This window comes from Rhea americana, unplaced genomic scaffold (genome assembly GCF_003343005.1).
Source record: "Rhea americana isolate MKP2758 unplaced genomic scaffold, rheAme1 scaffold_150, whole genome shotgun sequence".
NCBI classification, from domain to species: Eukaryota; Metazoa; Chordata; class Aves; order Rheiformes; family Rheidae; genus Rhea; species Rhea americana.
Genome location: NW_028185595.1, coordinates 1491307 through 1506769, shown reverse-complemented (window position 1 = coordinate 1506769; position 15463 = coordinate 1491307). Strand labels below are relative to the sequence as shown.

The 15463-nt window shown below is 40.0% G+C and overlaps 1 protein-coding gene across 2 annotated transcripts in view; it reads right to left on the bottom strand.

Moving 5' to 3' along the window:
* The window catches only part of SLIT3 (slit guidance ligand 3), a 469515-nt gene that overhangs the window by 95559 nt on the left and 358493 nt on the right, over positions 1-15463 (bottom strand). For both annotated transcript variants that reach the window (XM_085299580.1, XM_085299581.1), the window contains 3 exons: positions 10606-10749; positions 7264-7407; positions 1838-2001 (listed from right to left, as the gene is read on the bottom strand). In XM_085299580.1, coding sequence (XP_085155706.1) covers positions 1838-2001; positions 7264-7407; positions 10606-10749 — 452 coding nt within the window. The remainder of the gene's footprint in view (positions 1-1837; positions 2002-7263; positions 7408-10605; positions 10750-15463) is intronic.

Sequence of the window (15463 nt, the reverse complement as noted above, 5' to 3'; positions counted from 1 at the left end):
TTAATTTTTATATTTTAATGTCAGCCTGGCACTTCATTTAACATTGCAATTGAAAAACCTCACTGTTTTTGACAAGGATAACCAGGCAAACAACAAACTGAGCTGCATACTTCGAACTGCTGCTGTTCCATCTGTGCACACACAAAAATATCGGCAGTCTCCAAAAACGGATTCGCAGTTCCATAAACAGCAGATTAAATCTCGTAATTGAAGAACAATAGGGCTTGTGTAGAAGAAACCAAGTTTTTGAAGTTGAGAACATTAAAACATGGATTTTCCCTCAAAACAACAGGCTTTACAAAGCATATGGCAGATGCAGCATCACGGTGCATACGAAAGGAAAGAGTCAGTGGTGGCTCGCGGAGGCGACGGCGGAAGGAAGTCCGCCAAYGCCTGCAGGTCCAGGCAGCCCCTGTGCCGAGGCACAGCGCTGCCTCCTGGAGCACGCCACCACCCGTCCTCTAAGGGCCTTCACTGAAAAAAAAAATGATGCAAGGACTAATTGAGACAGATCTGCTGCTTCCTCCTCTCTGCTGGATATACCCAAGAGCATTGAGATTACAGAGCAAGACTGGAACTCCTGGTCCAAGATAACAACATTACCCATAAATGCCTGGCTAGGGAACCATTCGTATTCAGAGTGACGGAGAAGCACAGCCAGGCTACAGAAGAAAAGGGAAGATTTTTTTTGTTCTTTTCCCCAGCTGAACTTTACTGCTAGAAACAAAACATAAAGCCCTTCACAAACGCGCTGAAGAAGCAGGTTTCTCTAGCATATTTGATTTCCCCCTGTATTCTATTTTACATGCTGCCACCAGCTACCTTTCATTCATTACAGCTGTCTGAGTGACTGTASAACACAGAAAGCTGCTAAGTGGGCAATGGTATTTTTTTGAGCATGAATGGTTTTTTTCCAAACTAAAAGCCAGTCTTTCTTTAATGACTAAACACAGGTCCCAAGAGCCCTGAGCCCAAGCCCCCAGGCCTGCTGCCGGGCTGCTGGACTAGGACAGGAATTCCCTTCTGCGCTACGTAGGAAATTCCCACTGCTCTTACGGTCTCTTCAGAGGGATGACAACATGCAGCTCCAGTATATTGGGGCTTATTGGTCAACCACAGCCTACTAGCCAAAGCAGCAGTGGAGTTTTTCTCCTTTCGATGATCTCTAAATTCTGCTTGATCAGAAGAGAGAAGCAAGGGTTTTGCCTGGAGAATGCAAAGTCTATCAAATGTTGCACCACTCACTTCTCAATGTTTTCCATCATCCTTCCTACTGGAGGAAATTTCTACAGATTTTTTGTTTGTTTGTTTTATTGTTGCTGTTGTTTTTACCTATACGGACAATACGAAGGACTACGCATCACAGAATCACTTCACGTAGTATCTACTTTTTTTATTTCCCTATATTTATATATCCTGCTATTGCTGAAATTGAGCAATCCTCAAAATCTAAAAAACTTTTCAAACAAGCATCACTTCCACTGGCTTCAAAGATTTTTAAGCAGTTCTATGAATAAGTAAGTGGGAGGAAGGGCCAGGGTTATACCTGGATTATACAAAGCAGAGCTTTTATCTACCAGCATATATGGCCAGGGACAGACTGGCAAGGCGTAAGGCAAAAATATTCTTATACTTAGGTGCAGATGGCAGAAATGCAGAAGCTGGAAATCAAGAATGAAAATGAACTTCAGATAGGGAACAATGATCCTTAGCTCTGGATAGTTGTCTTCCTCACTGCTAAACTGAAAAATTCACTATGCAGCAGTTAATAGGCAGGGAGGCCCTCACAGAGATGCCAACATTATCATAAATACCAAATCTAATTGGATTTTCTTACCATCACAGGTGAAGTCCTGGGCATCCACATCTTGGATTGGAATATCCTTTAAGAAAAAAGGTTTCAAGCAGCGTGGATTTCCACTGACAATTCTCTTCTTCCTCAGCCACTTTCCCAGCCAAGCCAAGTGGCAGTTGCAGTTAAAGGAGTTAGCCAGCAAATTACTGAAATGGAACAAGACATAATTGCATTGGACGTGAACATACAGAATACTTAAATAACTATGGAAAGATACAGGTTCCAAGCCCAACCTCCTTCCTGCCATCTGTTTCAGTGAGATCCTGCTCTGTTCTACAGATTAGGCATTTTCTGCACAGATATTATACTGCAATTGGGGTTATAATTATATATATTTATATTCATATTTATATATATACACAAACACATGCACACATATACACACGTACATACATATAAACCAAGGTACTTACTGCTCAAATTCCTTACTTAGACGTAGTTATATCAGCACCAGGGCTGTGTTTATGGTGTATTTCGACGTAAGCTATAGCTCATACTGAAGACTAAGCTCACCTCACACATTACACCCACATAGCCGTGACATTACACCCACATAGCCGTGGCCTTAGGTGTGATTCCTTAGGGAATGCCATGGATAAAGTTTAGCCCTGCTATGCAGACTGTATATACACATATATATAGTTTTGAAGTATGAGGCAGCACTTGAGCAGTATGTAGGCTTGAGCCACTTCTCATCCAGCTTTCTATGGTCAGTATATCCACAGCGAAAAGCATATGACCTACTGGCCTGTGAATTTTGTGAAGCCTTGCTACAGTTCCCAAAATACCTTGCAAATGCAGCTGCAGCCTAGCCGAGGCACTGCGGTGTGCTGGACCCAAAGTAGCCACTCGATAGCCTCCCTGCGAGACAGGGATTCATACTGTAGCTTAGGCTCGTAGTTTTTAGGAAAGGAAAGTCCATTCCACCCTGTCATCAACCACTGAAAACACAGAGGTTACAGCATTTCTCAGTGGAGCACTTGTATCATAGATAAAGTCAGTTCCGGAAAAATATTACTCATTTGTATTTCTTAATAGCTTGTGATCCTTGGTAGGAAAGGAGTATGAGGTGACATTTCTTTTAAGGAATCATCCTTCTAAGCTAACTAGAATAAGAGCCGAGAGTCTTCGGAATAAAAATGTTAACAGAGTCCTGTACTGCAAGACCTATACATAATTTGTGTTTAAGATTTTTTTTTATGACTGAACTTCAGATGAAGGAAAGAGGCTGATATTCCTGGTGAAAAGGAGATTGACTATCTTACATATAAAGCCAGGGAGAATCAATCGTCTCAGTCCTGGGTTGCCTCCTGGAAGAAAAATGAGCTGTCAGAGCCCTATGTATGGAAAATGAGGTCTCCAAACTAATGTTTATGGAATTCTCACATCATATGTGAATACTTCTGAGGGTTATCTTCCCTCTGGGAGAGAAAAAGAGATGATAATGAAATTCCTCTACAGGGCAGCATATTTTAAAGATGAAAAAGTTTAAGTCCTAAAAAGCAGGTTCTGCCCACACACACTTCCAAGTGCAGATGTAGTAGCTGAAGACCTTGGAAGACTTCAGCTGCAAGATACTTTTACAAACCTAAACTCGTAGTCAAAAATCACGTTAGACTTTCTGCCAAGCAGTTCCTTCAGAACGCAACAGCACTGAAGACAAAAACATCTGGTGCAGCTGAGATGTGGCAGTGAGAAAACAAAGCCAAATCAATTCCTAAATTACATAGGTTCTAGGCCAGTATCGCAGAGCCACAGTATGATTTACAGCTGTTTGACACATTGCAAAAAGTACACTTCAATCACCGCAACAGCCTGTCCGTAAAAGCAGCCTGTGCGCCTGCTTCGGGTGCGTGATTACATGGGGGTCTAGCACAAACGACTGAGCGCTACAGAGAGGGGCAACGGGAGGGGAGAAAACTCGGCATGATGTTTAATAATAGAAATAACCCAACCTAGCCATGATGCCCAGGATTCAATAGCGAGGCTAATTCGGTGTGGAAAGGTCAGAAAATGGATGGGTTAGAGAGGGGCTTGCACAGAACGTGCAGACAAGCACTGAAAGCATCACTCCAAGTCCGGTTATATTCCTTCCGAATTGCTTTCCATCCCCTCTAATCCATACCAGGACCACATGCAGGATGCCTTGTATGTTTTCCATACTGACATACTTTGGCATAGGCGGAGGGTTTAAATGAAGTGCTTAAATCTCCAAAGCTAAGTGAACCAACGCTTCAAAGGCCATTTGTTCCACTGACGGAAGAGAGTGAGATCATATTCGCAGAACAACTTCCACGACACAAATCCACAGAACAAAATAAGCCACAACCGGACGCAAACAGCAGGTCTATCAGGCTTCTGAACAACCCACAGCTCCGAAAGCAACATTTTGTGCATCAAGAGCATCTTCTTAGGACGTATCGAAAACCTTCAAAAACATGCAGGCTTTCAAACTGCAAAATGCTCCTGTCAAAATAGTAAATATACCGCTATATACAGAGGTTACTTTGACTCAGTGTGCTACTGAACGTCAGCTGAGCAGCAGGAACTATTCACAAACCTTCATTTACTTCGTGGCAAACACAGGTTAACACACAACCTAAAATTTACTAAATGCTTGGAGTAGAACTTGGATTATGCCTCTCTTGGGAATAAAGAAAAAGTAAATTTCTACACACAAAATGAATAAACAGAGAAACAAATCCATTGTTTTGAAATAAAAATAACTCCRGGGAAAAGGGACCAATTCATTTTCTCACACATTACACACATCCCCTTGTCACTTCAGCACCACCTAAATGGCAAATTTTGGTGCAGCTCTTGGAGAAAAAACATAAAATCAAGGATCTCTAATGAGTCATATTCGGCAAGAGCTTCCTTAATTCACACATCAAACAATTGAAAGTTTGGAGAGGCCAATGAGTTGCAAAAGCTTTATCTTTTTTTTGAATGTGGTTATTCAAATAGAGTTCTTAAATCACAAAGAATAACACTGGGCAGTCAAAATGCTATAAAAATTAATAATTAGTAATCAGATTTCCTACACCTAAAATAATGGTTCAACCACTCACACAGAAACAGGGCAATCAAGCTTTTAGCACAGACATCTTACTAACATTAACTTCATAAGTATGTCATCACGGATATAGGCATATTTTTAAAATCAAAGGTGAACAGAAGTCTTGAGGAAAGAAAAACGCATATCCAATTACAAGTATCTCTGTTAAAATTTGCAAAGAAGCCACAGAATATTAAATATTTAAATGAATTCTGGTGACCTGTTAGAAAAACATACTGAAAAGCATCTGGATATTGTTGAAATTAGGCAGGAAATATATCCTACAATTTAAGTTAAGTTTATACAAGAATTGTTGCATGTTTAATTCATAGAAAACCAGTTCTGCTTGCAAACATGCCCACCTGACTGCGTAAGGACTGAAGTTGCTGAACAATGTGTACACAGAAGTGCAAGTACACTTGAAACCAGTACGCCAAATATCTGATTTAACTAATAACAAATAATAAAAAATAGCTATTTTTTGCAATACTTCACAAAATAGATGTTCTTCCCCTACTGAATACCATTATAGTCTTGGCACTACTTTCAGAGCTGTCCATGTTTTGATAATACCAATGAGGCTGACTTTCCAAGAGCAGTAACAAAGGGAGCAATATTTTCTAAAGTTCTGTAAATATGCCAAGGTACAAATGGAAAGAAATGCTAAACTTTGTATGAATATGTGGCTGATATTAATAGATGCAAAAACGAGTCATTATAAAAAGCCGACAAACTCTCAAAGCGTGGGCTGAGCAGGAGGAGTGGCCACACTACACACCTTCAGTAGTGTTGTGATTTGATATAACCACCTACAACGGAGCTCTGTGAGGAAATCAACATTTCTGCATTTCGCATTTGTATCTGAAGTAACATTTCGACCTTGAATCGAGGTCTAAAAATCTCAACAGCASTCTTTCTCCTGACTTTATTGGCTGCTGGATCAAGCAGTGAAAAAGTGTCAAAGAACAACCTTTGTCGTCAAGGCRCAGCCAGGAACCTGCCACGACCGACACGACCGCACTGGTCGGTGCCAGAGCAACGCAGCCTCGGTACCAGCCCCTCCGRCTGCTGCCGTTAGAACCTGCAATTTCCTTTATCTGCACTGAATGATATACAAAGAAGAAAATTGGTTGTCTTCTAAGAAAACATGACATCAACATTTCAGTGTAAACAGGGTACGGAATTTATAGACTAATYTGGAGAGTCACAGCTACGGAGGGACCCACGGGAGGAAACACAGCGTCCATGGTGCAAGCAGCAGGCAGGCCTGCAGGCACGGCGTGCGACAAGGTGAGGACCAGCTTTCGGCCGGTACCACTTGCTTTGGCCTGTGCTTGAAAATGGTCAGTCTAAATAATGAGAATTTGCTTGTTACTGAAAAGTTATTCACAAAAAACTGAAAGTGTGAGCAATGAACTGGCTGAGGCAGCAGTTCCATCTTCCCCAAAGCCTTTAAAAATGGATACAGCAAGTAAAACACAACGGAATCTACTTTCAAAACCAGAAATACGATAGCACCAGAAGTTTGTTTTGGTTGGACAATTAGGATGTGTTTTCAGGGCAGTGTGAATGGAATTAAGCAGACAGCTTCCATTAACAGCTCCATCAGGCTTCCCTTTCACAGCTGGAAACAAAGACCGGACTTTCACTTCATATTTATGAGTCTATACTTCATTAAAATGGACGCACTATGAAAAGAATTTTTAAAATATTCAAAAATCAGGAGAAATACTTCAGAGATGTGCTGAGATATAGAAGACAATTAGCAGAAGAGCTTAGGTGGGGATCTTCAAATTCATGTTCAGTATGACCGGACTGCCTTGTCCTCTTCTTTTTTCTTTTTTTTTTTTAAAGCTAATAAACTAGGTTTTAGATCTAGTAAACTGGGTAGTAAACTTTATAGATTTTTTCTGATATTTAAACAATTTAACTGAAATCCAAAAAAATTTTCTTCCAGAACTAGGCTCTAACTGAAAATAAGGCAGCTTCAGAGGACTGAAGTGTATGATCAGCTCTGTACTTGTGAACCTGCAGAGGTTGTTTTATGTAAACTAACACGCATGGCGCTGGGCTAAGACTGGGTAAACAGCAGTTGACTTGCCTGAGACCAGCAACATCCAAGCTTTTTCAGCTATTTTGTTCAAATATTTTTCTGTATCACAYCTTGAACCCTTCAAACCCACATTCTGAGTAGGATTTTTCATTTCTTTCTCTAGATGAGCTAAACTTAGGTTTTCAACATATGAATAATTAAACATCATGATTTTGAACCTCAATCACTGTTTTCTTAAAAGCAGAGCATGGAATAAAGGTATCATGACACACTTGAACTGTAAGAAAGATAACTTACATCGTAGACAAAGAGACTAGTGTGCTGAAGGCTCCAGGGGTGATGGTGCTGATGTGGTTGTCATACAGGGAAAGCAGCCTCACTGAGCTCAGGCCCGCAAAGGTGTCGTTGTTTATACAGCTGATAGAGTTGCTCCTCAGCATCCTGCAAAGATTAAAATAGGCAAATAAAAACTTTTTTTGGGGGAGAGTATAATTTCAAGAGAGGAGGTGCTGACTGCTGCTTGTAGTGTCAATAGATTATAGGCAAGCATGGGATTTGTACTTATTGCTGAGACAACACAGCTAAGGAAGGCAAGACTCACGTAAACGTTGAACAAATTCATGAAATCATTAATTTAGAATGCATCCGTTCCACACAACATCAGATGCTGATGGAAAATCCACATCTAAAATTAGTACATAAGCAAAATTATCAATAGTGACAAACCTGTAGTAAAAACCCAAGTGCTTTAACTTACTAAATATCTGAGAGCAACCCACGCTGTATTTCAGAGACCATTTGATAGGGACTGCCAGAAATGTGTGACCATTACAATACTAACTGCATTACTTCTTTTCCTACCATGTATGTTTTTTTGTAATCCACACTGCAATAGTATGGAAGAAAACTGGTAGAAGTCAAGGAATAGCTTAGGAAAGATTTCCAGACCAAAAGCAAGCTCTGAAATCTCATTAAACTCATTAATTGCCAAGAGAGAAAGCAGTAACCATCACCTGAAATGTTCTTTGCTCAGTGCTTGTACCAGATGGATCAGTGCTGTGTTTTGGAAGATACATCTCTCTAAGTTGTTATGGCAACAATGTCCTCCACGATAAAGCCTAATTAATCTGAAAGGCTATAGTATCGTGTTCCTCTTCATAGCAAAAAAGGCTCAAGAGTCATTTGTTACCCTTCACGCCAATCAGCACCTGGGTCTGTGAACACCACTATACAGTTGTGATATACTTGGGTGAAATATTATTCAGTAATTAAAGCCTATCACCAGAAATGCGTAACATATCTACAACTCTTGCTGCCGTTGCCATGAATTGATCCTCTAAAGAGAGGAGGGTTAATCCCTTGGTATCAAATTCACACAGTGAAAAATGAATTCAGACTCCCTTAGAAGTCCGGATTTAAATCTCATGTTGGTGTCAGCCAGCTGGGCATTTAGATACTACACCAATACACCCTTAAAAAAGACCAAAGGCAGATTAGATGCAGCTGGGAGGAAATTCACTTTGTCATCTCAGAAACTTGTTGTTAAAGACCTGGACATAATGCCTTCTTTTACATTAATGTTCTCTAAAAAGAGCTATCATAGCCACTACTGTCTCAAGCATTTTGGAGCAGTGGAACAAGGTCAGAAGAGAATCGCAGGGCACAGACACAAACCTTATACACACAGTACAAAGCTGGTGGAAAACCAGGTCTAGACCACAGGCTCTAAAGAGAACAAGCAAGGTAAATAAGCGAGGTTAAGGACCTTACCCGCTTAGGTCACTTTTGGAAATTCAGAGACAGAGGCAGTAGGAAGCATTTTCTCAATTCCATACGTGAAGCATTAGCCAGTCGTTCTGCAGGATGGGAAGACTGGATGCCAACTCATCTTCCCCAGTGATTTATTACTTTTCAGGAAACATTCAGTCTTTTAAAAATTGGACCGTGATACTGTCAATGTGGCCTCTTTGTAAAAGGCCAGAATTTTTATGCTCAAAGTTGATTAATGGATAGAAACGCATTTCCCTCAAGCCAAAAACCTGTGGATTTATACCACAGTACACCATGCACTGCGTGCCCTTCCTGAAGGGAAACTTATACTTATGAATCCTCATTTCATGCTGCGTATATTTAGACTGCTTTATCAGCTAGGGGGAAATGTAGGTCAGGTCAGCAGGATAGCTTGAATGTTAAGTATCTTTTTATTAAAAAATGCTGAATTTTGTTTAGGAGCACTGCCACAGGCTGCTTTATAGCATGAAAATTAATTTAGTATCTATGGACAGTATTTTAAATTCCTTTAGTATAATGCATACATTAAATCAAAGAACAGATGGCTGTAACTACAGAAAAATAATATTAAAGGGACAGCAAAAGAAAAGTTCCCCATTTGTCATTACAGGCCAAAGTCCTCCAGATGAAGGTTGGATTTCATTTTATACCTAAGTAAGGAGTGAAGGAAATGTGCTATGATACTTTGCAACATAAGAAGCATTTGCTGATAACGAATAAATTGCAGATTTTAAATTGTCTTTGGCATCCTAGAGCCTATTTACAGACAGCAGCCACATAATCAAGTTCTTTCTTTCTACAGCGGGGAGACTGTGTAAGAGCAGACATTGCCAGGTACAGATCATGCAGATCATCAGGCATGAGTCTTTGCATTACCCAAAGCCCAGTCCCTGCTTGCTCTTCAGGATGGGGGAGAGGGCTGGACTAGATGTCACCCTGAAATACTGCCTGGTATTGTTTTTCTTCCATGCTTCCACAATACTTTGTCCCAATATACTTTTTAAAAAGAAAACAAATTTTTAAAAGGAAAACCAATAGTTCTTATCGGTTTATGTACGAGTGTTAGTTTTCAAAAGCAAATTATAAAGTTGGGCTAACTGCAAATGAAATACCAAAAATTTCTTAGGCTTGTGTTCAACGTCTCCTACACGCACCCTCCAACCTCAGTCACAGTAGTACGGCATCCGAGCATAATTTTATGGTATTCTTTATGGCCAAGAAAGAGCGTGCTGTGGCTAGTCCAAAACCAGGGACTGGTTAACCGGCTGCTACATCTGTTCAGCCTGAATGGCCTTCTGCCACCAGGGGCTGCAACTGCTTGGTTACGCCTGCCTTAAAGTGGCTTAGCTATACCTGCCTTTTGGTGACAGCAATACCCTGAGTCTTTCTTTTCCCCTGTCTGCCAATTTCATATCACTTGCAGGATCTTAAAAATCTTGTAGGGTCCTACCTTCCTCCAAGGTCTGGTTTAAGCAGGCCAATAATTTGCAGAGGGGAAAGGGAGTGTAGGGCTGGACTGCTAGACAGGCATGTGTCTTCCTACATGCCCTTTCTTCTATAGAAAATAATAAAATAATAAATATATTAAATGATTAAAGCTATCCAAATTTGGCACCTGGCAGGCTTACTATCAAGTTGCTCCTGCAACTCTTGGAAACCCGTTTATTCACAGAAATAGCAGATAAATCTCAAATCTGCCCAGCACTATAAAGATATGAAAGACTTCATGACAGTGACACAAGAATCTGCCTTAGGGCCTAAAACCAGAGATTTTAGCAGGCACTGCCGACCCTGAGCACTCCAGCTCAAGTTGGAGAAGAACAGCGAAAAGCAAGTCTTTGCACTTACAATGTCTTCAGCCCTGTGAGACCTTTAAACATCCGTCCATGCACTGATTCCAGTTGATTCTCTGTCAAAATCAGTTCCTGCACTCCCGAAGCCCCATCAAATGTGCCTTCTCGGATCTCCTTGATCTTATTGTTGCTCAGATTTCTGGAAGGAGAAACCAGTCATAATAAGAGAGAGATTATTGTTTTACTCCAGGCATACATCACTGCAGTTGAAGGAGACAGTAAGGAAGGTATCTGTCTTTAAAGGATCATCTAGGGAGATGAGCATTCAGCACAGGCTCAAACGTAAACCTACTGAACTTCCAAACGGTTCCCCTTCATGCCTCACAAACACACTTACATCACATATATCTGGAATATTCAAATTAGTGGAATTGCAACCTCTTATACCTGACCTCACTCCAGCTCACAAGGGCCGCAGGGCTACCAGAAGTGGAGTTTTATAACAACTGATCCATAGCAGGAAGCTCTGGACCCTGCTGGCAACTGGGTGCTCATTTGGCCAGAACAAGTTGATTAATGGTCACTACCACTGAAATATGGACTAGACACTGATATATGGAATATGTTTATTTAGTGTACCAGCACCTTTACTGTTTTAACACTCAGCACTTGAATAATATACAAAACTGTGTGACATAGATCTGATACAAATTATAATACGTGCACTCAGAAACTCCCAGACACTTAAATTGAAGTCCATCACTCAAAATGAAATGAGTATCACTTAATTCTCAACCACATCTATAGCAACACACAGCTTTATTGACTAAATATTTATCCTGCATACCCAATCTCAAGATGTTTGCTTATAGATCAGCATTGCAGAACTTTAATCTAGAAAGTCAAATGAAGTTCTGAGGAAATGCAAAATGAATCTTCTTCTGAATATTTCATATTTGTGAAAAATCTAGTGAACAGAAAACTTGGAATGACAAATGTATAAAAATAAATGACTTTTAATTATTTAAAACATATACAGAAAGCCTAAAGCTGTTTAAAACCTTGGATCTTAGTCCTTCAAGCATCTACAATGATGCCCTGTATAGGTTATAATGAATAATTCTATTTGCTTAGGCTTATGACAGGAAACATCATTTTTGTTTTACTGTCTACACTAAAAAAGAGAAAACAGAAGATATTCTCCTGCTCCAAAGAGAACACCAGATTCCAACACTATTACTCATACTGAATGACACCTTCTTCCAGAAATGATCCCACTCCACACGCAGGATGAGTAATAGTTTCAAAATCCAATTGCAGGTGCTATAAACCAAATGACAAAGTATCAGATTAGCGCCTGGGCTACTCTGCTCAGAAGAGCAGGCAATCTTGTTGGGATACAAGTTGACAGAAGATTTGGCAACAGGACAGCTTGGCCTCAGATATAATTACTGGAGGTCCTGCTCTTTGCACAAGTCATCACTTAATAAAAAAAAATTGAATCTTGGAGGTATGTTTCATGTGGGAAACTTGAGCAAGCTGGTTTGTGTCTGCTGAGAACTGTCAGATACTGGCCATACGGCATGTGACCCATCACCTCTTGTGCATTCTGTGATCAGAAGGAATAGGAGCATGCCAGCAATCAGCCAAAAATGAAATAAAAGCCTATATAAATACTTACATACAGGTTTTACTTTCCAGAAGTTTTGTGCATTGTGCTAACACTCACACGTACAGCTTATGTTCAGTGTCAAAGCAAGCCCAGCAAGGATATTCTGACACATGCATTTAATTTTGAGGCTCAACTATTGTCTACTGGAAATGTTTATAATTTAGCATTTCTTTTGAATCTTGGCATAAGTAATTACTTCCAATGATTCCTTTCTTGGTAAAGATCAGCCCATGATGCATCTTTGCACAAAAATAAACAAATAAATAAGCAAGCATTTGTAGTAGGAAGGGAAAATGAGTTACTACAATACACAAAGACTTTGATCTTTGATTCACAGCTTGTAACCTGACCTATCCTTGCAGTTAGGAACTTCTGTTAGTTAGCTAGTTTTTGCTATCTAAAGGATATTTAGTCACATATATTAAGAAATGGGTGCAATCTTAATGCATGATCAGATACTTAAGATGGAAAAAGTGAACAGTGGGGAGGAAGGTTGGCCATAAATTGCAAAGGAATTGGCTCCTCCTACATAGTCCAACCAGTCTGAATTTCCACTGTGGCCCAAGAACTTCCGTAGACAGGCAACTTCATTCATTTCACTCTGACATGCCTGATCATTTCAACAATGTAACATTATCCAGAAAGTTGCTAGTAGTTTCACAATAACCCAATTATATATATATACTTTTCTCATGAAAAAGATCTGAAAATCTGGAATTAAATGCTATGGTGAAAACAAAATTGTAAGACAGAGGAAAGACAAACTTTACGATAATAAATAGTTGAAGGAGATACTGCTCTGCAATCCCAGTAGGCTCATCATAAAAAGTAGACATTCTGCCAACCTGTATTTCTTTATTTGTCTTCCTGAATTAAAGTGTTTCTTATCAAAATACAACAAAAAATTGGTAGATGACAGCAGTTATTCACTCCAAAAATCTATCCTCCCTAAGGTTTGATCTGCTAGAAGAGTAGACATGAGAAATTACATACTTTTCGTCTAGATTTACTAGCACAAATAGTCAACTGCTGATAAAAACCTTGAAAAATAAATCCAGTGAAACTTCTGCCTGCTCTGCAACTCAGAAAGTCCTAGCCCATTTTTCCCAACACTAAAGTAATCTTTCATATGTGACCATGGCACTCAACAAAGAAAATAATGTTTTCCTATTAGAAGAAACTTCCCTTAGACCTTACAGCAAACTCCCATTATATAAAAGCCCCCTATGCCCTAGCAATGCTAAGCTCCCATTGGGAATTGTACTGGAGATAAAGGAAGATACTGGAAAAGAAAACGAGTCTTGAGTATGTCTTAGGATACCAACGTCCTCCAGCAGGACCCAAATAGGAACCTACAGTCAACCTGGTCACTGAAGAAGGCTTTTGTTTCCTTAAGGACTCCCTGATTCACCCTGGTGATAAAGATTAATCCTATTTCCAGCCTAACATTTTGGGCAAGAGGTCAAAAGAAATCATCTGGAAAGCCCTGGGTTTACTTTTTGTGGGGCTCTCAGTAGGAAATGAGCAGATCTAGGAAGCTATCAAGGTGACATTGTTCGCACAGTTCACTTTTCAGTCAGATTTATTTACTTTACAGCTAAAATTTACAATAATATTATTTCTGTTGATTTTATAACTTCAATACAGTTATGAAAGACCAAGTTAGATTCTATTCAGACTTAATAAAAGCATTCATCCTGTGTTAACTGCTAGGTCAATTTTGACATTTTCTCTTGCTATTCATTGCTGTGCTACGGACACACATTCCACACTAGCACAACCACCAAAGCACAGCCCAGCACTGAAGACTTGGGGCCAGTTTGCACTTTGTAGTTTTTGCATTTTGATGGCATCTTACGAGTGGGGTTTTCCCCAGAATATGTCAGCCTGTTGGTGGTTTGTTTGGAGTTTATGATTATATTTTTAGAAAGAAAAATACAACGCGATTGCAACCTTCTGTAGGAAAAATGTTTGCTGAGAAAGTTTCACAGCTTCTCCCAACAGTCTGGCTGCCTTGGAAGGTACAGCCCTTCCCAAAACTTTACCGAGAAATCCCGTTTTTCCCTCGCCATAAAATAAAGTCTGTTACTGTATAACAAGTGACAGATGACTACAACTTCAATTGCTACGGCAAAATTTATGCACAAGAGGAAGCATAGCATGTAATAGCTGTTTCCAAGGACAGCAATTACTTATACTTCCCCAAGAAACTTGAGATTCTGTTTTTTAAATGACTTCTGGTCATTCTGCAAACTTTATCATGATTCAATTTCATTTTGCATGTACAGTGTGTTAAACCCTAGGCTGACACATCATACAATAAGATTCAACCTAGGAGGTATATTTACAGATGAATTAAACTACAAAACGTGATTGTGTATTACAGGTTGGGATTGGCAGCACTAGCTATTACCAGGACACTTCCATTATAAGACAGCACACTTCCCATTACAAGACTTTATTTTGTGTTCATTTTATAACCCTGGCAAGGTTTAGCAGAATGAACTGTCAGATGTCATTTTCAGGTTTTCAGGTAGACTTTCTTTTTTCTTAAAATAAAAGAAGTCCACCTATTTCAGGAAATAAAGCTACTCAAAATAGTATTTCCCTCATATCTCAAAAGTCTAGTCACCTTTCCTTGAAAAGTCCCAAGCACTCCAATATATTACTATTTCAAAAATTGGATTTGTGACATTCATGCTGGTGTTTTACTCCAAGGATATATCTTCCTTGTGAAAATCTGTAAAGATTTGGCTCAATTATAATTCCTTAATAAATAAGATAATAGAGATTTAAGATTCCTGCTGCAATTTGAGCAGATTGCAATACATATTTTACAGAAAATTTGCATTTTTGCAGCAAATTCTCCAAAGACTTTCTTCCCCTTAAAGATTCTTCTAGCTCAAGACAATGCAGGACAGAGAGACTAACTATGCAAAGGTTAGGACTGGGCACACTTCTCTACCCAAATATTCACCCTAAAACTCCACAGCAGTATGCAGAAGTAACCTGCTTGGCTGGGTGGAGTGGGGACCCTGGACAGACCTGCAGGGACTATCAAAAACAGCTCCAGGCAGTGAGCTGGGGAGACCGAGGCTGGGGCCAGGCAGGGAACGTGGTGTGGCCAGAGTGCGCAGGTGAGAACGGTTCCCCGTGGTTGCCAAAGGCAGAGGACGGCGGAACTAGACACCAGCCTCAGGCAGGCGCCCAGCACGTGCAGAAGAGAGGTGGTACTGAATTG